The sequence below is a fragment of the Melospiza georgiana genome, chromosome 4 (genome assembly GCF_028018845.1).
Source record: "Melospiza georgiana isolate bMelGeo1 chromosome 4, bMelGeo1.pri, whole genome shotgun sequence".
NCBI classification, from domain to species: domain Eukaryota; kingdom Metazoa; phylum Chordata; class Aves; order Passeriformes; family Passerellidae; genus Melospiza; species Melospiza georgiana.
Genome location: NC_080433.1, coordinates 12,112,268 through 12,133,999, shown reverse-complemented (window position 1 = coordinate 12,133,999; position 21,732 = coordinate 12,112,268). Strand labels below are relative to the sequence as shown.

At 47.4% G+C, this 21,732-nt stretch overlaps 1 protein-coding gene across 1 annotated transcript in view; it reads right to left on the bottom strand.

Annotated features, from left to right (window-relative positions):
* SLC6A12 (solute carrier family 6 member 12) overlaps positions 1–21,343 on the bottom strand; it is a 32,405-nt gene extending 11,062 nt beyond the window's left edge. The window contains exons 1-11 of the mRNA XM_058021875.1: positions 21,303–21,343; positions 15,576–15,772; positions 11,857–11,991; positions 10,379–10,519; positions 9,076–9,163; positions 7,435–7,567; positions 4,447–4,581; positions 2,876–2,979; positions 1,309–1,433; positions 973–1,085; positions 151–288 (exon numbers count right to left, since the gene is read on the bottom strand). Of these exons, the coding sequence (XP_057877858.1) occupies positions 151–288; positions 973–1,085; positions 1,309–1,433; positions 2,876–2,979; positions 4,447–4,581; positions 7,435–7,567; positions 9,076–9,163; positions 10,379–10,519; positions 11,857–11,991; positions 15,576–15,772; positions 21,303–21,343 (1,350 nt within the window). The remainder of the gene's footprint in view (positions 1–150; positions 289–972; positions 1,086–1,308; positions 1,434–2,875; positions 2,980–4,446; positions 4,582–7,434; positions 7,568–9,075; positions 9,164–10,378; positions 10,520–11,856; positions 11,992–15,575; positions 15,773–21,302) is intronic.
* Positions 21,344–21,732: the final 389 nt, after the last annotated feature.

Genomic DNA, 21,732 nt, shown 5'->3' with positions numbered 1-21,732 from the left:
GAGACACCAGCTAATGGATTGGAAATGAGAGACAATTAGCAGCATTGAAGACAAGCTTGCTGTCTCTGCCCAGACCTCCAGAACTGTGTAGCAGGCGTTTGGTGCTCAGCTGTACAGCCCTTGCTCCTTGCTCCTGTACTCCTTGCTCACCTCAGTGACCAGCAATAAGCCCAGAAGGTAGCATATGACTGCAATGGCCAGGATCAGCAGCTCCCGACGCCCCCTCTTCCGAAACACTGCTGGGAACATGTCAATAATAGCTGTCACCATGCTTTCCACACAGACAAACTGCAGGAGAAAACAGGTCAGAGAAATCAGCATCTCTCCTTCCCCAAGCACGCACTTCCCCTCACTGTCCTTTTTCCTCCCACCTGCCAAATCCTTATTTTTTCATTTTTTTCTTGTAATCTGTCTTGCTTCCACCAAAGGCCAGCAGAAACAGAGGAAAAAGGCCTTGTTATCCAGGCACAAGGGCTAGGGTATAACAGAGCAAAACACCTGCCTGGTGGACATGCAGGACACCCTCTGCTCTCCCTGTGCCAGCAGCAGAGTTTCACACTGCACTCTGCAGGGCTTGTTCCTGGTGTAACAGGGATATGGGATGTAAGGCATGAGCACAGCAGTGAGAAGAGGACACAGGGATTGCTCTGGTGGGATGCAGCTGGGAGAAAACAGCCCAATTCTCCATCCCAGACTGTCTGCTCTGTGCTCTGCCTCGCCCTGCAGGGTGAACAGTTTTGAAGGGATGTAGCTGGGCCATCCTCACATACACACAGGGAGAAGATGCCAGCAGAGATGCCAGCCCACATAACCCCTGGCTCTGAGCTCCCACAGTGTGGAAGTGCTGCATACAGTGCAAAGAACCTATTTAAGGTACCAGCCAAGCACAGGCCCACCTTATCCTTTACAATGACTGTGGGGAATGCTCAGGGTGGGGACAGGCATGCTAGATGAGGAGGGGGTTTGTTGTACCTGGCTGTCCAGTCCCAAGAAGAACAGCATGAGGAAGAAGAGGCAGGACCACAGCTGAGACACAGGCATCATTGTTACTGCTGTTGGATATGCTATGAAAGCCAGACCAGGACCTGCCAACAGACCACAGGATGACCATGTGTGCTCCCATTGCCACAGCTTCTTGACCACCCATGGCTGAAAGCTGTGTTGAGGAGCACTGGTCCTGCAGACCTCTCTGAAGACACCCATAGCAATAGAGGATGTAGACAACATCCTGGGTTTCACCTCAGAAGAGTACCCTCCCCTTCAGGCTGTTTGTTTTGCCTTGGCTCTGAAGTCTCCCAGAAAACTTACCTAATTCAGCCACTTCTGAAATAGGCACGCCCTGCTCTTGAGCCATGAAGCCCAGCACAGAGAAAATGGCAAAGCCAGCAATAAAGCTGGTGGCACTGTTCATGGAGCACAGCAGGAGGCAGTCCCTGCAGGAAGGAGACCAGAGAGAAATGGGGGTTTCCTGCTGCAGAATGGATCCACTTTAGGATCATGTCTGTGCTCAGCTTCCCTAGCTGGACAGCACTACCAAGAAACAGAAATGTTGTTCTAGAACTCCTAAGAGCAGAGCCAAGAGTTCAGGAGTTACAGGACTACACATGGCACAGTGGGGGAATGGGGCACAACCACACAGCACATCAGAATAAAAAAAAAAAAAAACAACACTCCAGAGAATAGCAAAAACAACAGAGAAAATAAGGAAAACAGAAAATTTGAAGAGGAAAGAGGTTGCAAAAGGAAACACAGTCAAGAAAGAGGAGTATCTGAAAGCATGAGGACATACAGGTCCAGCAGGTCTAGTAAAATGAGGGTAATAGGACAATAAAAGTCCTCACTGACAAGGGCAGTGTCTACACTGTCTTTATTAGCTATGCTCACATGGACGCTGGGATGTGTTGTGTTACTTGTCCTGAAACTTCTGTGCTCTTTCTCCTTGTGGAAATTGGGCACCAGTGTGAGCTGGCTGGGCTGGAAGCCCCACATCCCTGGATCCTGCCTGGACAGCTGCCAGAGCTAACCCACAGCATCAGCTGCCATGGGACAGGCACTGTGGACACGTTTGGGACACCCAGAGGTAAGCTGCAGCACAAGGCACCTTAGGAACTAGAGGAAGGAGTCAGCACAGCTTTTCATTGGTGCCTGAAATATTTTGGGAGAGCCAGGAGAAAGTATTAACTGCCCAACCAACAGCCATGGCAGCACCTACTGGAGAACAGGAGAGATGATTGTTGTGTCCCAAGCACAGTTCCATTTTACAATCTGTGCTGGGGCAATATGTGAAAGCACAGCAAAGTCCCTTCTTCTCAGGGCTCTGTAGAGGGTGTCAAAAATGGTCCTGATTGCTCCACTGAGCTCCATGTCAGGCCATGGATACAATAGACCTGTAATCCAAGGGCAAGGAGAAGGCCAGACAGACTTGATTAACCCCCTTGATAGGATCAAAAGGCCACTGGCAGTACATTACTCTGATGACAGTAAAGCACTGGAGACAGGAGGCCCCCATCAGCTTTGTACCACCTCCCCTGCCTAGCCAGTGATGGCAGAGCTGGCCATGTCACCCCTGCCCACTCACTCTGTCAAAACAGAGTGTGCTGTCTACACAGTGGCTGGAGACACTCTCCATTTTCATTCCTCCCCCTCCTCCAGCCTCTCATTTATTGCAGGAGAGCACTATTAAAGCCATTTTCTGCACTCCTCTCTTCCCTCAGCCATCCTCCATCCCTGTGCCGAGTCCTCTGCACTCTGAGCATCTCATTAGTCACAGCAGCACGACCCAAGGTCTCCCCCAGGGACAGAGCCTGCCTCTGATGCAGCTCTGTGCTATCTGAGAAAATTTCCAGAAGGAAATGAGGAGTGCAGCTCTTCCTACCTGTAACAGTTGTTGGTGTATTTGTTGTAGCTGCCCAGAGCTGTCAGGCACCCCTCACAGATGGCATAAGAGAAGAGGATTTGAGTGCCTGCATCCATCCACACCTGGAACAAAGAAGGTCAGTGGTCTCCAGACGTGGCAACAAAATTAACAAATGGCTGTGCCCTGTCAACAATAACTCCTCCAGTCATGGAGAACAAACCCTGTGAGACAGAAAGGGGATCTACAGTGAATGGAGAATCTGGGATACCTATCTGGAAACTGAGCTATAGAACTGGAAACCCTTTAGGAAAAAACTCTAGAGGAGACCATATTTTCACACCCCATTTAAGGTGACACCATTTCTCCACCCCACACCTCTGCATTCAAGGTAGAGATGGCATCCCTGATAGCATGGCTCCTTCTGAAGCTCTCACTACATGTCTGTGGTCCCTACATGGCCCAGATGATTAATCTCCTTGCAGAGCCACTGGTGAGTCACCCCAAATGACAGTGTGATCAACAATCTGTGTACTCCCTCCTCTGCTCCCAGACCTAGTTTTCCACCTCTCTGAGGCCACAGTGCACAGTGAAGGGGCAGAAAATTGCTGAGATGAGAGATTGCAGGCCAGTGGGGTGTCACACCCAGGTTACCCTTTGCTCTGGCCTTTCATGGGAAAAGCTGAGTGGGATTTCTCAGCACTGCTCCAGCCTTCTCCTCCCTGGAGAGCTGAGCTGCAACTCTGCTCTCACACAGTCCCAGGGAAAGCCCTGAGCTGGGAGTTGTAGGCAGGCAGGTAAACAGCCCACCTTTCTGATGCTCTCCAGGCTCCCCAGTCATTCTCTTTTTCCTCTAAGCAGCCCCCAGCTGCAAACATCCAGGCAGCTGGAATTTCATAGCCTTCAAAGAATCCCATCCCAGGCACTGCAGCCTAAGTTCACCCTGATTTCCCACAGAGGGGCATGTACACAGGAGTCCCTCAGGCATGGACACACATCCCATGTGAACTAAAGCTCTACCTTCTGCCTCAGCTCAGCAGCAGGATCTCACTGAGGGTTTCCATGAGCTCCAGGGACTGGTGGAAGTGATTGACCCTTTGGCCAGCCCCTGCCCTAGGCAGGTGGGACCAGCCCCCAGGAGCAGTGCAGGGAACCCAGCTGGTCACAGCCCACATTACATGCATGCCTTTGGTCTCTTCTGCAAGCACAGGGACCTCTCATGTCCTGGGAGGGTCCTGATGGAGCCAAAGTGCTAACCAGGCCAGAAAAAAAATTAAAAGTGATAGATTATATAACCCCTCCCTTAATTATCTGCATTTAACAGCCAGAAAAACTCTCTGTTACATGCTAAATATTTTATATACTCTTCTGGTTTTGCTGAGCCCATGAGTGGAAATGACCTAATATGCCCACATGCTGCAGACCACAAGCAAAAAGAATGTGCTGTGTAAGGGAACCAGACCCTTCTCAGAAGTTTTAAGGATCCTGGTTGCCTGACTTCCTTTCATAGATGACAGCTAGATGCTCAGCTCCAGAGGCCAGGGCACTGAGAACATTCTTGTGGCCAGCATTTGCCTGACACCAGCCCTCACCTGTGGGTCTGCCAGCTTGGACATGTCTGGCTTCAGGTAGAAGATGATCCCCTCAGCAGCCCCTGGCAGCATCACCCCTCGGACCAGCAGGATGAGGAGCATCACATATGGGAAGGTGGCAGTGAAGTAAACGACCTGCAGAGCAGGGAAACAAGAGGAGAGAGGGTCAGCAGGGAGGGGCAGCATCACTTCACCTCATCTGCAGGCCCCTGCCCCAGCAAACCTCCCTGACTCTGCTGCTGGCTGTGGCTGCTGCTGCTAACACAGAAGAGGGGTGGGAAAGAAAGTAATCAAGGTTACATCTCACTGGTGATTTAGTTAATCTGCATTTTGTTCTTCATCCAAGACTCTGCCACTGGTTGCTCTGCTTTGTTTTCTCTTTCCAGCCAATATAATTTCCCTGCTGTGCAGCTGTTCCCTTCATCTTTTGAAAGCTGCTGAAGAAACCCAGATCTCTTCCCATCACTGAGCTTTAATGAGTTATTAAAATGGTCCTATGCACAGCAAGAGCTTTCCAAATTAAATACCAACTTTTGCTGGCCAATTTGAGACACCTATGAGGCATTTCTCATTTCCAGAAGGGCTCATGCGTCACTCTCATCCCTTTTATGCCTTTGAGCTCACAGGTAAAAAATGGGGGCAACTCAAAGCCTTTAAAGAAAATGCAGACCATTATTTTTGTAATACCTATTTTTACTTCTTTTTGTGTGTGATAGAAATAAATATTACAGTAGAATTAATCATCTCTAAACCATTTCTCTAATATAACATATTCTTTTTTTCTAGTTGCAAAATACTTGGGAGCAAGTTGCAACTTCCTAACATTTATTCATTACTAAAATTCATCCAAGCAGTGTGAAGGCTTGTTTACTCCATGGATTCATAGTGATAGGCCTGAAATTACATTTTTTTGTGCTTAGTGATAATTGGTCAAATAAGTCACACTACATGGTACTTTTGCTGTTCCCTGATTGAATGAGAATGACACTCCTTTAGGCACAAGTATTAAAATCTACCTTCAGAAATCAGTTTTAAAAAAACATTTATGCATAAGGAAAAGAAACATGGTGGGGGGAAAAAGGCTTTTAAAAGAAAATGAGTCTTTATGGAGTTATTTGAAATTATTGTCCTGAGGTCACCATGGTTTCTTTAAATTTGGGTTCCTTAAATCACAGAAGCAGAAACATAAGGATGTGGCAGGATTATGTGATTAGAGCAGCCTCTCAGGCAAACACAACCTCCTGTTTAATCTGGAGCTGTTGTACAAAGTTATGCACCTGCTCAGAATTCTTGGGTCTTTCCTAATGCTTGTCTTAGTATATTGTCAGCAAAGAAAAAGAGGGAGGCAGTTGAATTTTTTGACAGTGCCCCTGTAATACTCAAAATTACAGCCTGCAGAGAAGACAACTGGCCTGTTTGACCTGTAGTATATTTGGGAACAGAAAACTCCTCTTTTATTGTTGCACCATGTCCATAACACCTGGCTGGTAAACAGTCAATAGCCCTGTACCCTACAAATTGTGATGGAAAAATCATCTGTAGTCTCAGGAAGACCATTATATTTACTATATGTAGTCACTGTTTTCTCTCACTTTCTGGTCTGGTTTTGCCAAACCAAGTCAGCTAAACCAGCCTGACTGAAATACTCTAGCTTTCTCCTTGTGCAGGTAAGTTATGCACACTGGGGAAGCAGTGTGCACAAGGAGAACCATGCAAAGAAAATCTCAGTGGAGAAGGCTGAGAGCTAAAGGGAACCTTGCGTGACTTCATTTTTCTTCCATGCAGATCACACAACCTCTCAGACACAATTTCTTGTCAAGATGGCACTGTGGCATTCAAATTAGGGACAATCAGAGATTCAAGGTTTAAAATGCCATCATTTCTCATCCATCCCCTCTTCCCCATAAAGGTGGAGTCTGGATCTCCTTCCTTCAGAAATGGTGGACAAGTCTGCATCAGCAAGAACCAGTCATCAGCAAAATCTGGGAAAAATCTAGTCAGGGGAGCAAGCTGCTATGTCATTCTGCTGCAATGGGTGCCCAGTGCAGTTTTAAGTTAGCAGATAGGATTTAACACTGAAACACAGGTGTCAGGTGTGAAAGGGAACATTCGTGAAGAGTAGACAGTGATTTGAAGGAAGAAATCTGTTGCAGAAATTGGTTCCCTCCCTTTGCTATTGGGACACCCTGGACACCCACAAGACTAATTATTAACCATCAATCATCATTAATGATCCACCCATCTCATGGCAGCTCCAAGAAAGAGGTCCTGAGCAAATCAAGGCCATGGCAGAGTCACTAATACCCAGCCCAAGGCATCAAACACTCATTCACTCCAAAAGGAAAACCAGTCCATCTGCTCTGTAGGATAAACATCAGGAGAAAGCAGTGGCTTCAGCCTCATTAGCAAAATGCAGAAAGTGAAGAACTGACCCAAAACCTGCAGATTTAGAAAGAGCACGAAAGAGAGAACAAGGACACTTCTCCCACCCCAAGTGTTTTCCAGGATAAAGAAGTAGGAGAGATTCATTATCTATTCTCTGAGCTGGTTACAGGCAGCAGCTTGTCTGTTTTGCTCAAGTGTTTAATAATTGCCAGGGATGGGAAGCCTGCCACTGCAGAGGATCTTGTTGAAAACACCCTCAAGCCACAGCAGGACAACACATTGGTGAGTGCATGATTCCCAAGGGCATTTGGGGAGAATCCACCAGCCACTGTGGGTATTTGCAAGTGAAAATGTGCCTCAAAACTGCCCTCAGTTCCCAATGCTTTCCCCATTCTCCACTCCCTGACGGACCTACTAATTTATTCTTACTCTTAGGTTTCAAACACAACTGGTGCACATCAGTATGGCCTCAACAGGATTTAAGCTTCACTTTGGTGCTGTGTCTTCTGCCTCTACTTCATGAAGAAGGAAAAGAGTTTGGGGAAGAAAAAGAAGATGGATACAAGGAGGCTTATGGACTGGGAGGATAATCCCCATTCCTACTTTGCCTGTGGACTTGACCCCTTTCCAGATGCAGAAGTAGCAGATGATCCAGGCCAGCAGGAGACACAGAGCCAGCTCCCAGCGCACAGTGCCCAGTTTGTGAATCCCATCCGTGAGCCTCAGCACGCGCTTCCTGCCGGCGTCCAGGGACAGGGAGAGAAGCATTAACACTGCACACCCCACTCAGGGTCCCCCACACACCTCTCCCATATTACCCCATCCAAAGACTCAACAGCCTGTCTACAACACATCTGCCCAGGGCTCCACGCCATGCAAATCATCCCAGCTCTGCTCCACCATGTCCCGTGGCTGACCCAAACCCTCCCACTCTCCAAACCCATGGTGCCATGCCCATCAGACCCCCACTACCCAAAATCAACACCTGTTCCCTATTTCTCCCTGAGCCTGGCAGCTCCCCAGCAGAGACAACTCAATCCAAAGCAGGCCACCAAAGCCACTATCAGCCCATGGCCACCATTCTTCCTCCCCTATGCTACAGGCACTCTATACGTAAGCATAAATTATCTTTAAGATTGCCATGCCCTTCCCTCAGCCTCCTTCCTTGGAGATTCACCATCAAGAAGGCAGGCAACACAAGAGCTCACCATTGCAACTCCTGCAGTTCCCAGCAGCCTAAGCCCAAACTTACAACTCCTCTGCACATTCTGCTCAAAACCACTTCCCTCAGTGTCCCCTTGCTCTCTCTACAGAAAATCCAAACAACTGTTTTAACCTCAGCTCTCACTAAATAGTATGTGCAAGGAGCAGGGCAGGAGAAGGGAGCCAGCACTGTGCAGACTCTTTTTGCAACCATGGGCACATATGCTCTTCTGTGTGCCCTGTGGTGGCTGCAACAAAGGAAAGTCAACCCTTTCAAATGTACTTTAAGAGACAGAAACAGGGACAAAACCCAAACCCAACCCTCTTCTTTGTAAGACTTTCCTCTGTAGCATGTGGAGTGGTAGGGTGGCACCAGCAGTCATTTCAACCTCTCCAGGCTGCACTGATGACCCTATCTGGGACATTGTGTGGCCTGCTATAAGACCCCCTCACTCAGTATTTTAGTGCCTCCAGCCCCAAATTCCTGAAAATTCTCCACCTTCCTAAATTATTCTCTGGCATCTCATGCATGTATCTCAGATCCCTGCTCTCCAGGAATGATCCTGAGCAGCCTGATGGATCACTTCCCTTAGCAAGCAGGACTGGGTCAAAAGAAGGTAAGAAGCAGTTTGTTCCACTGTGGAGGACTGTTCCATCTGCCGTGGCCTCTCATGCTTGCCTGCCAACCTGCAACACCCAGCACATGCACTCCTGCTTGCAGCAAGCCCTCTCCTGCTTTTGGTGGCTCTCTCAGTGGCCACACTCACCCAGGCAGCCCAGTGCCAGAAAGGGGAACACACCCTCAAGGTGCACACGAGCACCCCTGGGCAGGCACACGGTGAGCAGCCTTTGGGGTGTGCCCAGTCCTCACACCCTGGGCTCTGTGCCCATCTCCTCGGCAGCTCCTTGTGCTCCCCGTGTTGGATCTGGCACGTGGCACCTCACTTGCTCCTACAGACACAGAGCCCCCAGCCCAGGGAGTCCTGCAGCTGCAGCCTTTGGGTGAGAGGGAGCCTGAACAGAGGGAAAGCAATCACATACTCCCAAAACTCAATCATTGAGGAGGTGGCGTTCACTGGCAAGGTCCTGTTGTCCAGGCTGGATCTATTCAGAATGTCCACACAGAGATCTACCAAAAGAAGAGGAAGCTGATGAGGTGAGAAATTCTCTAGGGCTCCTCCAAGAGGGATGTTCCTTCTCCTCTGGACCCTAACCCTCACAGATCCTTCATCTTGTGCTACAGAGCATCTCATTAAATGTCTCATTAAACTCTGGCTCTCCTCAGGTAGGAATCCCAATCCAGCAGTCACCAGAAGGGCTTCAGGGAGAGAAGAGGGGAAGGAGAAAACAATTCCCTGCCAAATTGAAAACAGATGATTGAAAAATACAGATTATCAAGGGATAGCAACTATGAGTAGTCTAGATAGAAAATCTCATTCTCTTTCCACACATGCTTGTCCACACCATTCCCTGTCCACACATGCACAGATCACCTTCATGTTCTCCTTTGCCATCCCCAACCATTACAAAGCATGAAATAACTAAAAACAGAGCAGATGCCACACATCCAATGCACCTCATCTTGCATTTTGCCAGTAAAAGACAATCCAATAGAAAACCAAGGAAACCCAGCTGTTGCTGGGAAACTTCTCTCTGTTAAGAGAACATTTGTGGCTTTCCTTGCAAACAAATCCATTCTGGGAGAGCTGAAGGAATTGGATCATCTCCTTAAAAGGCTGGTTACTCCTGCTGGGATGAAAAGGCAGAGGGAGCTGTGAGTAAAAGGCCTACAGGGTAGAGAAATTTAACTAATTGCAGAAATTAATCATCTGACTCAAGAGAAAAAGGGAGGGAACCAAGCTTCTGCCAAGCAAAACCTGCTCAACATGTTAAAAAATTCCTGACAAGGACATTCATGAGAATTACCTCACATCCACCCCATCTTCCCAGGCTCAGCACAAGCAACTTGAGTAAAGTCAAAGCCAGGTCTTCTCTGCAGGGCAGAGTAAAGTGAAAAGCTGAGTGCACCGAGGAAACTGTTCAGGCACTGGCAGCAACTGTCCCAGTAACTCCACAGGAATGGGGCAGAGTAAGGGAACTGTAAGATAAACTGTTGCACCAGAGATAATAAAAAGAGCCTGCCACATGATGAGTGCCCTAGATTGGCTTGCAAACTCTACCATCCACCTCTCCTGCTTGCCAGAAAATGTCTATTTTTTGGTGACATCACATGCCAGCTCATGAGAGCTTCTTATCCAAAAAAAAAACCCAAATATTTTCAACAAAACCTAAATAATTTCTGGGAATTGGAAAGAAGCTAGAAACTGCCCAAGAAAAGGTGTACCTGAGTTCCAGGGGTTATTGCAGTTGGCCCATGGTAGCACTGAAGAGAAGGAGCTGAACAGGTAGAAGAGTGCCCAGGACAAGATGACGATGTAGTAGATATTCAGATATCCCACAATGACTTGGGTGGCATATCCAATTCCTGTGGAGAAAAGCAAAGGTGAGAATGGGACTGGCAACCAACTTCCAACACATGAGGCTTAACACCAAATAAAGACACTGGTCATGCTGTGGTTAGAATGAGGCAACACCAACAACATGGCTCTCCTGAAAATAGTGCAAAACCTGCCTAAGGGAAAGAGGATGGATTTTGTGACTGAGCACACAGACAGGAAACATTGTTGGTAACTCTAGACAGGTCTGTGGTGAAACAGCCAGAAAACCTTATGCTGATTTGGAAAAAAAATTTCTGATGGCTACCATGCCACAGCATCATAATGCCTCCTCTTCAGAAAAATACAGCTCTAGTCTTTGAAGAAAAGAAATGCAGCTGAGTCTCTTACTTTTGGAAAGTGTCAGGCAAAAAAATCTTACAGCTGATATTCACCATGCTCAGCTTTGGTCCTGGGTCCTGCTTGTGCCCATTGCTCACTGAGACCTCAGAACAGTAATCAGAGCAGAAAGGCCCAATTCATTTATTTAAAACTGGTTGTCAGTGTCCTTTGAGATACCCCTGCTGGTCCAGCTCCAGGTGTGTGCCAGAGCACAGGGGTCTCCAGTGCAGGAGGTACCAGACTCCCCAGGGAGTTTCAAATAGCACTGCATGCCCATGCTCAACAAACTAACCAGGCTCCACTCTGCCTGAGCACAGCTTTCTCCATCTGCAAAACATGGTTAATAAGCTCTCCTCTGGAAATAATTGAGGAAATTATATTCATTAATGTATTAATCCCATTAAACAACCTTCCCCAGGGCCCCAGAAGTCCTGGCTCTTATCCCTGTGGTTTAACCTCATCCCCATCCCATCTCTGGGCTGTCAGACCCAGTGCACACAGTCTGATTCCCCCAGTTTGAAGGATTCCAGCCTGCAAATGCTGCCACAGCAGCCCTGGGCACGGGAGTGGGCAGGGAAAGTAGAATAAACCAGACAGATTTCCTCAATCTCTTGTCCCCTCACTATTTGTCCTGAACTACACACAGGTGTTTGTACACTGATACTTCCATCCTCCTCCTTCAAGCTGGCCATCCTGCTTCTCCTCTCTCCCAGGTTCTGAGCTCCTCAAAGCAGAGACTGTGGCTCAGGTGGAGCAGCACAGCCCCCAGGCAGCACCACACACTCTCACTCACATCGAGAGGGGTCAGGGAGCTGCCCCTGCACACACAGCAGGCAGCAGAAGGAATAACAAGGCTGGGAGAGAGAAGAAGGGAGGGAGAATAAAAGACAAAGGAAAAAAAAAAGAATAATAATAATTTTTTTAAAAGGATCTGAGTCACTGGTTGTCAGAAAGTGTTGCCAGTAAATATTGTAACTTGACTGACCTTCAAAGAGGGGGCAGATCTTCCTCCAGGCCGTCACCCCTCCCTGGCTCGTGTACTGCCCCAGCGCCGTCTCCAGGAGAAACAGAGGGATCCCACAGGTGAAGAGGAAGATGAGGTAAGGGATGAGGAAGGCTCCTGCAGAGAGGGGTAAAATGCTGCCTCAGAAACATCTTCAAAAACCTTATCCTTAAAACCTCTTGCCAGGTACCTGGGACCACAGCTGGAATCAGCTACATAAACATAAATATTTCAGTGAACTAAATGTGCAACCTCTGCTAAAGAAACAATCACCATAATTTCTCAGAAAAAAATACAAGGGTGGTCTGTCTTGTGCTACTGCTGCACTTCTGCATTTGGCATAGGCCAAAACCTAGAGGGGTAAGGAGTAGCCAGGCAAGGAGCTAAAAAAAGATAGTGCTGAAGAAGTTCTCCCTGCTTCATGCTCCTGACCTCATTCCAGCTTTCAGCAGGAAGGGGATGAACAAAATAAGTCCTTGTTTCACATAACTACATTTGTTCTGCCTTTCATGAGAGTCACAGCAAAACTCCCACTTGCCAGAGGATACAAACCTGGAGGCTGGTGACATTTCTTGGTAAGTAAAACATTTGCCAGGATATAAATTTACTCGAGACTTTTTTCACATCAAATTTGGAAAGCAGATTGCACCAGAAAAATGGAAATAGGGGAGGAATATCTTTCCGGCATTTTCAAAATTAGGAAGTTTAACTTCTACCTTCAAAATCCATTTTTGCTAATATGTAGAGAAATGTCTAAAGAGAAATCAACCTGAAATCACCCTCAGATTAACGCTTGTCAGAATGGAAGAGGAAGGAGAAAAGAGCAAGGCTTTTTCTCAGAAACAATGACCAACATAAACTAAGCATAAGAAAAGACAAACAAAAATAACCAAAAACTTTAATGCCCTGAAAAAATGGCTTAGTGCTTTGTTCAGCTGTCTGAAATTTTTTTGCACCTTTTCAGTTATGTTGTCAAACCAAGTACAAGTACATTCACTGCTCTGCTCAAAACTGCTCCTGAGATCTCATTTTCACAGCTGACCTTTCTTCTGACACCTCACTCTCTTTCTCCATATCCTTAGTGTGGATTTTCACACTTCTGCTCCCCTCCAAACAAGATAAGGTGACTGCCTTCCTCGCTGAAACAACTGTGGCTATCTTGCCACTCCATACAATAAAATTTGGTCAGGAACACCTCTCTTGCCAGGGCCTGGAGAGCATCTCAGTTGCTTGTAACCAAGACTAGGGTGCCTTTCTCAGCCACTGTCCCCCTGGCCCTCTCCTCCCCTGCCAGCACAGGCATTCACACTGACATTCCTTCCAGTGACTGTGAGCAACCAGGAACCCTTGCCCTTGTTTTTAAGCCAACAAAGTTACAATAACAAAGAACATCCACACTTCCCCTAAACACAGCTGTGTGTAGCTGCAGGAGACCTGGGGCCAGAGGGAAGGAGGCTGGTTCTCAGGGTCAGTCCAGGGTTACAGGGTAGGAAGTGAGAACTGCAGACCCTGGACTAGAGGCAGCTGCTGCTTTTGGTGTTGCAAGACATCTATGCCAAATCTGCAAGGCAGCTTTATTATCCTGCACACAGATGAGCCTTTCAGCAGATTCCAGACCCTCTCCTCTGATACAATTTGTCCCAGAGGTTGACCCATTTTGGTCTCTTGATTTTCTTGCAACAATGATTTTCTTGCACCTCTATTGTCTTGTCTCTCTTAACTGTCCCACAGCAGTTACCAGCTGAAACTCCAGCTGTGATACCCTCCTCAATTTGCTGCTCTACTGCAGGAGCCTCAGCCTTGAGTGGGGCCCCCAGAAACAGATCCTCTTTCCTTATGAGTCAATAGTAAGTTCAGGATGCTGAGCAATTAGATCAAATTTGACAGTGCAGCAGTAGCTAAGGTTGCAGTTGGTCTCTTTACAGAAATCTAGCACTATTTTTTCTATGGCATCTGTCTTCATGGCTGTATAACCATTTCAGTACATTCAGGTGGAGAAAGGTGACAGGACAGCAGTCTCAAATTTGGGGGGTTAGGGTGGGACAGGGATGAAGCATTTATAGATGGGAAATGCCTTTTTTTTGCAATTTCAAGAACTTTTCCAATGATGAGAATATCTTTGAGTGTCATGGAAATACATTGCCTTGTCCTATATGAGTCTTCTGGTTCCCTAGAGCCCTGGAGAGAGAAAAGCATGTTCTACAGCAGTAGCAAACTTTCTGCAAGGGAGCTGTGAGGGAAGGACACTTCCATCCTAACCTTTCCCAAGCCTGGCCTCCTTGCCCTCTGAATCACAGCCTTAGCTATTCCAGAGCAGTCTAATTAAAAAGAAAAATGTTATTCAATAGATATTTAAAGTGAACAAAAGTAGCCTTTTCACTTACACTAATTAGCATACAAATTGCAAGGACTGCTGAACCGGGTACCACAGGCACAAACTATGCAAAGATATCATCTGAGCTCTGGGAGAAATTTTCCATGCAAAACCCATGACTCCTCTCTGAAAGCATCACTGCAGAATGGGCTGCTCAATCAGATGCACCTCCACTGTTTCCTAACCTGTGCCCATCTGACTTGCTCTTGGGTGCCTCCCATCAAAATATTGGAGAAGGAAACTGGAGGATCTGCTAAAAATCATCCCAGGTTCAAGAAAAACTCAATTCCATTTTCTGTAACCATTTCTTACCCTGGCCCTCACTGGTTTTGAGGATGTATTTCCTTGTCTCTTGTTTAATTTGGATGAACTCCAGCAACAGCAGAGAGGACAAGAATTTGGAAGCCCTGGGGAAAATTACAGTGGAACCACTCACCTATTGGTGAAAGCTCCTGGCACCTTGGAAAAGAAAGGTCTCTGGGGCATGGTCTGCAGAGAAAAGAAGCTCAAAGAAGGGGGGGTGGGGTGTGAAGCAAATCCCAGACCATTAATTCAGAGTGTTTTTAGAGAACAAGAACAAAAGAGAAGTTATTGCTGAATTTGACATGTAATTTGCTATTCCTCCTTTTCTTTTATAAAGTTAGATTTTTATTCACTGAGAAAAGTTAGTGACAGTCAATTATTCCCTTACGTTTCATTTTATTGTTATGAGAAAGTTTTACTTTTAACCATGTAATGATCTTATTGCAGTGTTACTACAAGAGAAAAGGAGCGCCATGCAAAGAAACAAAAGGGAAGGTGAATGAACCTTTTTTGGGGATGAATGTTTCTAATAGTTGTTTGATCATTGTGAGAATTGCTCCAGGGAAAGAGGCAGAAATCTCCTTCTAGGGTGTATCAGGCCTTGGCTAGGATACCAGCACTGTCTAAGCCTCTCCTCCTCTGTAACAAGGGATGGATTTGACACCAGGAGTAGGAAAAGGGAATATGTAGGAGGAGGTTGGTGTTGGCTTTCCGGCCACTCACAGCATCTGATATTTTCTAAAGACCAATAATTTCTTGAGATGCCCAACAGCCTTAAGTTGTTACTGGGGTTCAATTTTTCAGAAGTACAGATTTGAGAATGCAGCTTTAAGGAAGAGTACCCATTGAGGAGCTGGATTCACCCCTGAATTTTTATTCCTCCTGGTTTTAGCAGGAACTAACTTGTTGAAGGAGTGAATAAGGGAATACCTTAGGGAGTACATAGGAGAATTGGGTGCAGGCATATACATGTCTCTCATCATAGCTACAGACCTAGAACAACTCACGTGTGCTGTGCACTCACCACCACCGTTCTTGTAGCAGAGGTATGGGAACCTCCACACGTTACCCAGGCCAATGATCTCCCCAGCCACAGACAGCACAAACTCCATTTTGTTCTTCCACTGGCCTCTCTCTTCCATTTCCTCCACTCTTATCTCTTCAGGAGATGCGGTGGCCCCATTGCGTTCTCCTTCCTTGGATATGGCTCTTGTCATGGCTCTGTGGGACAGAAGAGAAGGAGAGCATGGGATGTAGGGAGCTGCTGCAGGACATGCTTGTGGGAAGAGGAGTGAGGGGACCAGACACCACAATAAGATGTGGTTCCAGTATCAATATGTAAATTTAGGTACATCTGACTGGTGGCATTACTGAGCAGAAGCTGGCCTTTCCTGAAGTGATTTGCTTTAGCAAGGGATACGCATTTCCTTGTTGAGGTTAGGAATACAGACTGGAAACAAATCTCTCTAAAGCAGCAGCATCTCTGCTTCCATTCCCACCAGCTGGGGCTGCAAAGAAATCAGGGTTTTGCTCTCTTGTAGCAACTTGCTAATTCATTATGCTGGTGGTTCAATAAGTGTTTTAATAGCACATCTCTCATTCCTTCTGTGCCACCTAAAGGAACATCCCCATCTTCAGGGAGCAACAGAGACAGCAATCTGCATCACCCACAACACTCAACATTTCCACTGCCCCTGGATCTGCTCTGGACTATTTAAACTTGCTCTCTCCCTTGGCTCTGGAGGCAGCTCAGGCCAAGGACCTCTCCCAGTCAGCAGCTCAGTGGTGAGCAGAAGTTCATCACCTTTGATGTCATGTACCTTACAGGACCACCAAATCCTCTTTTGACCCTTTGCACCAGGAGCATGATGCCAAACTATTCCCTCCCTCCTTGTGCCTTGTGTCTCTCCAACCATGTCCCTCTGGACAAACACCAGGTATGAGCCATCTCATGGTGAGGAGGGACTGCCAGGGAACCTGACCTAACTGCAAATAAGAGCAAGTGTAAACCCTGACATCTAACTGTCCCAAACAGCTATGGCACTTGTTTGGGTACAGTTTTCAATGAGGCAAGGAGGAAGCAAGAGCAGGAGCGGGTGGGCCATGCTCACACTTATCCACACAAGACAGCATCATTATCAGTGTCTCAGCTCTGTAAAGGAAATAATTTCCTAAATGCTAACCCTCTGGATATATCAGGCCCTGGGGCAAAGAATGATGCTTGTGTATGAAAAGACAACTTCTAATGAATGTTCACAGCAGAACAAGTAGTGCTTTGACACAGCCATGTTTCCTGCCTGTTATTCAAGTAATGAAAGGAAATCAGATCTCACAGTGTAACACACCAATTGCTCTCTAAATGCCCTAGGCAACAACAGGCTTTGTTCCCCCATCTGCTCTCCTGAAGGGCTCATCCTATTTGCTTTGCTACCAGCAGCAGATTTCCATGGATGCTGAATGGAGAACTGAGTCTCATGTGAGACACCAACCAGTGTAAGAGGGGCTGCAAGAAGATCAGGGGGACATAAACCATAGAGGAGAGCAGTCAAGGGCTGGTGAAGATCATCCTCCAGGCTTTTCAAAAACAAGGCAGAGAAATCTTGGTCCCTGTTAAATTTGAGAGGTTTTTAGAACTATTGCCAGTAATAGCCTATATATGGGTAGTACTGCAGTGGGCACCAGTTTTGGTGCAAATGCAGATGCACGAGGGCACTGAGGAAGCAAGCTCTGTTTTATCTCCAGCCCTTGTCCTTTATGGTCCATATGCTGGAAAGCAACTATTTGCTGGTATGGCTTGCACTCATCCAAACCACCAAGGGCTACAACACCTGTGGATCTACCTGAGAGTGGGAAGGTGAATCAGCCCTCTAACAGGCTCCTAACAAACCTCTAACCCCACATTTAAAGAAGGTGGTGGAGCCCAGGAATCAAGGCACACACCCTAAATGCTGGCTTGCAGCTGCAGCTCCCCAGCAGTCACAGATTTTCCCCCTTCACTTATCCCTTCTGCTGGGTAGGATTGGGAGATGGAATCACCAGGTCCTCCTGCCAGCCATTTCTCAGCTTCTGGAGCCCAGGCAGGGCTCTTCTCCCCAGTGCCTGCCTGCAGCAAGGCCTGCTAGCTGGCTAATCAGTTTATTCCAATGCTGCAGCACAGCCTCCTCGTCTCAGAGGAGCAGAGCTCCACGCACTGTCAAATGTGAGAGAAAAAGTAACACGTACTTAATGAAACATGTTTGATCTGTCACGGTCCTTGGCACATTCCCATTTGCTGCAGTCCAGGGCACATTATCAAGTGCAGGATGTTTAGGTTTGTGAGGATGTCCCAGGAAGCTGACAGGACAAGCCTAGGTAATTCTTTGGTTTTATTCTTTTAATGTAAGGTGGATCCAAGAGCCAGCCTATTTCTACTAATATTTGTGGGTTTATTTCATTTTTGTGAGACCTGTTTCACACATAAGTGCAGAGGAAGGTCACAATCAGAGAATCACCTCCTCTCACCTAGCCCTGGCAAGGGAATGTATGAGTGCCAGCCACAGCCCCAACCCTGTCACCAACCTCCAGCTCAGGGACACTTGGATCAGGACTTTTTATCTGTCCTCTGACTCCTGAATAGGCCAACATGAAGGACAGAATTTGGGATGCTGCAATGAGGAGGAACACAGCTGGGAGAAACACAGAGCAGCAGGGGAGACACAGCACTTGTGCCTTCATTTTCATATTTTAAGAAGGGGGAAAGCACCCTGGCTATGAAATCAAATCTTTTCAAGTGAGAACAGATGGTGGATTAAACTGGTGCCTAAAGTTCTGGCTCTTCATGGCATGAAATACAACTTCTCCTTTCCCAGACTAAGCCATGCACATTACACATCCCCACTACTTCCCTCTCTGCTTCGCCTACTGTTTCTATGAGAGAGCCTATTCATACACCTCCTGGCTCTTTTCCTAAACATTTAATCCTACTGTGCCCCTGCTCTATATGTTCTTAGGCCAGATGGGGACTCAAATAACTTTTTGTTTCCAGCTAGGAACAATTTGGTTCTCCCACAGCAGTCACAGCCACCTACTGGGTTACATCCTCCCCAACAGGCAAACATTTTCCTCTTCCTTTGGTTGCTCCCTCCCTAATACATGAGTTTGGAGTAAAGACTGTGCCCCTCACTGCTTGCCTGCACTTTTTCTGCTGTCCCTTCACCAAAGTTTGGAGAAAAATCCTATGATTAGTTCATTCCCAGCCTCTTTTTTCCTCTGCCACAAAGTTTTCCCAACTGCTAAAATGCCATCTTGATGCAATCCACAGAGTCTATCCTGCCCCTGGAGCTTCTCCCCACCACCACCTTCCCTCCTCAGCTCTCTCTGACCCCCCCGCCTCTTGCAGAGGTGCTCTGCTGTATTTTCAGCCCTCAGCACTTGGACGAGATGGGGTTTTTTTGCCCTTCACAGAAATGACCTGTAGTCTGTCATCTTCCCACAGAGAGCAGTGATCTCCCTCTATGCAGCTCCATAGGAAATGGTACAGTATTTGCTACTGGGTTTGGTAAATGGAGATGGCAACAATTTTTTTCCCCAAAAGATTTATGGCTGGGAAAACAAGAATACACCTGGATTCCTTCAGGACTGAGAGAAGAGACTGACTAGAAAGAGAGAAGGCAGCATGCAGGCAGCTATAGACCCAGAGCAACAAGTTCCATTCTTGAACATTTGAATGAAGCAACAGTCTCCCCTTGGTCACAAATTTTGGACTGTGTTTGTCCCACATCTACCACCATGGGATCCACAAAAGGCAAGGAAAACCAAAGACATCTCTGAAGCACTGTGGTCACTCAGCAGTTGCCCATGAGGTGCTGAACACACAATGCAGATATGCAGGAGAACAGGCTTTGTTTGGAAACAAGATGCCACTGAAGGGGAGAGGCAGTAATAAGAAAAAGAGGAGAAAAAAAAGCATCATTTGAAGCAAAATAGAGTGCTATCCTCAGCCTTTCTCGGGGTAAAAAAGGGCTTTTTCAAAGTTCCTCAGGTGAGACAAGGAACAAGAGTGAGACAAGATGAGAGAGAAGCCACCTGGAGTTTTGGCACCAGAGGAAGAAGCCAATAGCAATTCTCCTAAAGCTTTTATTTCTGCAAACTTACTGCCTGTTCCTGACTGCTATCAGACAAGAGTTCCTACTGCTGGGAAGTTAACATCCTCCGTTTGACCTATTTTGCTGTTTTATCATAAGGCAAATGAGATGAGGACAATCTCCAGAGGGAATAGTGAAACAGAGGGAACAGCAGACAGAAATGTCTCTAAAAAGCAGCTGATAACATTTATGAGAGGAATCACAGTGTTAAAGCTCCCTTGGACACTCGAAGGTACTGCCTGAACCGCAGAATCACAGGTGACAATGCAGACAGCTGCAGTGCATTTATATTTCTTGGTTTCATTTTGAAACAAGCAGCAACCAAGCACATAAACTGCAATTTAAGATGGGGAGGGAGGAATCAGGAAGCAAGACGACCGGGCTGTGTTACAAAAGGAGGAGCAGGAGGACACACAAAATTCTCGGGTTGCGCAACCGGAGCCAGCAGTTAGTCAGCAGCTGAAAGCTTGCGCTGCATTCTGATGGCAGGGGGCGGGGGCGGAGGTGGGAGCAGAGACAGAAAATCAGGGCTCAGCACGGAGCAGCAGCGCCGAGGTGCAGCTCAAGGAGCCAGCCCGGGTCAATTAGTGCATGGGGGCTGCTACTGGGATCGGTCATCTCTGCAAGATGGACAAGAAAATATTAGCAGTGGAAGCAAAGTGCTTTCCAGCCAATCTAAGAGCAGCTACACGAGCAGAGACAGCTGTTTGCAAATCAGAATGCTGCTGGAGAATGGCTCACTCCAGCTGCATAGCAGAGAAAAGCAAGGAAAGATGTACAAAGAGAAAAACTGATCAACTCCAGGACAGCAGTTGAAATTAAAATGCCTTTCATTTCAAGCAATTGAAAGTTAGTTGGCTTCTTTACACTTTCTAATTAACTTCCAGGTTCTGTGGGCTGCAGGGTATTCTCAAAGCATCTGTTCAGCAGCGTTCATGAGGCACAGGAGACTGTTCCAAGAATCAGATCCTACCTATGTTTTCTCCAGTGTGAAATAAGAGCAATGCTTGTGCAGTGAGTTTGCTACTTACTGACACCAGAAAGAATGAGATTAGGAACTCTGTGAGTTCCTCATGAGTGAGTTCACTGATGCCATGGACATCTGCAATACAAGATGCAAGGATTATAGAGCATCACCCTTCAGAGCACACACCCCCAGTGCAGGAGGGTGCCACATGGGTCCTGCTCTGACTTCTGCTGCTGGACAGGAGACCCTCCGAAGCCTCTAACAGTGGCTGGACTTTTCTGAGGATCAGTGCAAATCTCTTGCTAAAAGCAAGGTAGGCTGTTATTCCCAGAGCCAGATGAGTCTCTGTTGGTGCCCATGGATCACAATCCCTGTTCTGGGCTACAGAGACACAGAGGTGGTTTCTTTCTCTAGCCTAGAAAAAAATCAAGACTAACAGATGAAGTCCATAAATGGTGTCTAAATAGGACTAGAAACCAGGCTTTGTACCAAACCAGACAATCTCAAGACCTCCACTCAGCCCATAATCTGGCTATATCCAGTGCAACACAGCAGGAGGGCCAGCCACAGCAGGGTCCATTCTTCTTACAGAGCACCAGCAATAGGGCTGGTACAGCCACAGATCCAGCCAGGCCCCAGTGGAGCCCCCAGAGCCACCCACCCCATGGCTGGAGCCATCAGACCAAAGTCCTGGGGCTGCATTGGGCTGGCTCAGAGTCCTTGTGTGCAGCCAAAGCACGTGGCCAGCACGGCTCCTGTCACTGGCTGGAGAGCAGAGCAGGTGAATGGCACAGAGGGTGACAGCCACGCTGCTCCAGCACTCACTCTGCAAACAGGTCCCTGCATAACGGGGCAGCGACCTGGGGTGCAGCCCAGGGGTGCTCCAAGGGACAAGACAGAGCCTGCAGGGTGCCTGCAGGGCTCCCACCTCTCTGGGGCAGCAATTCCATGCAGCAAGATGCCAGCCAGCAGCCCTGGGCAGGTCAGATGAAGAGATGGAGGCTGCCAGCCCCCAGCCCTGCTTGGCCAGCTGCTGCCATCCCTGCAGCTGGGGGTGAGGGCTGAGGGAAGAGTGGGAAGTGAAGTTGCTG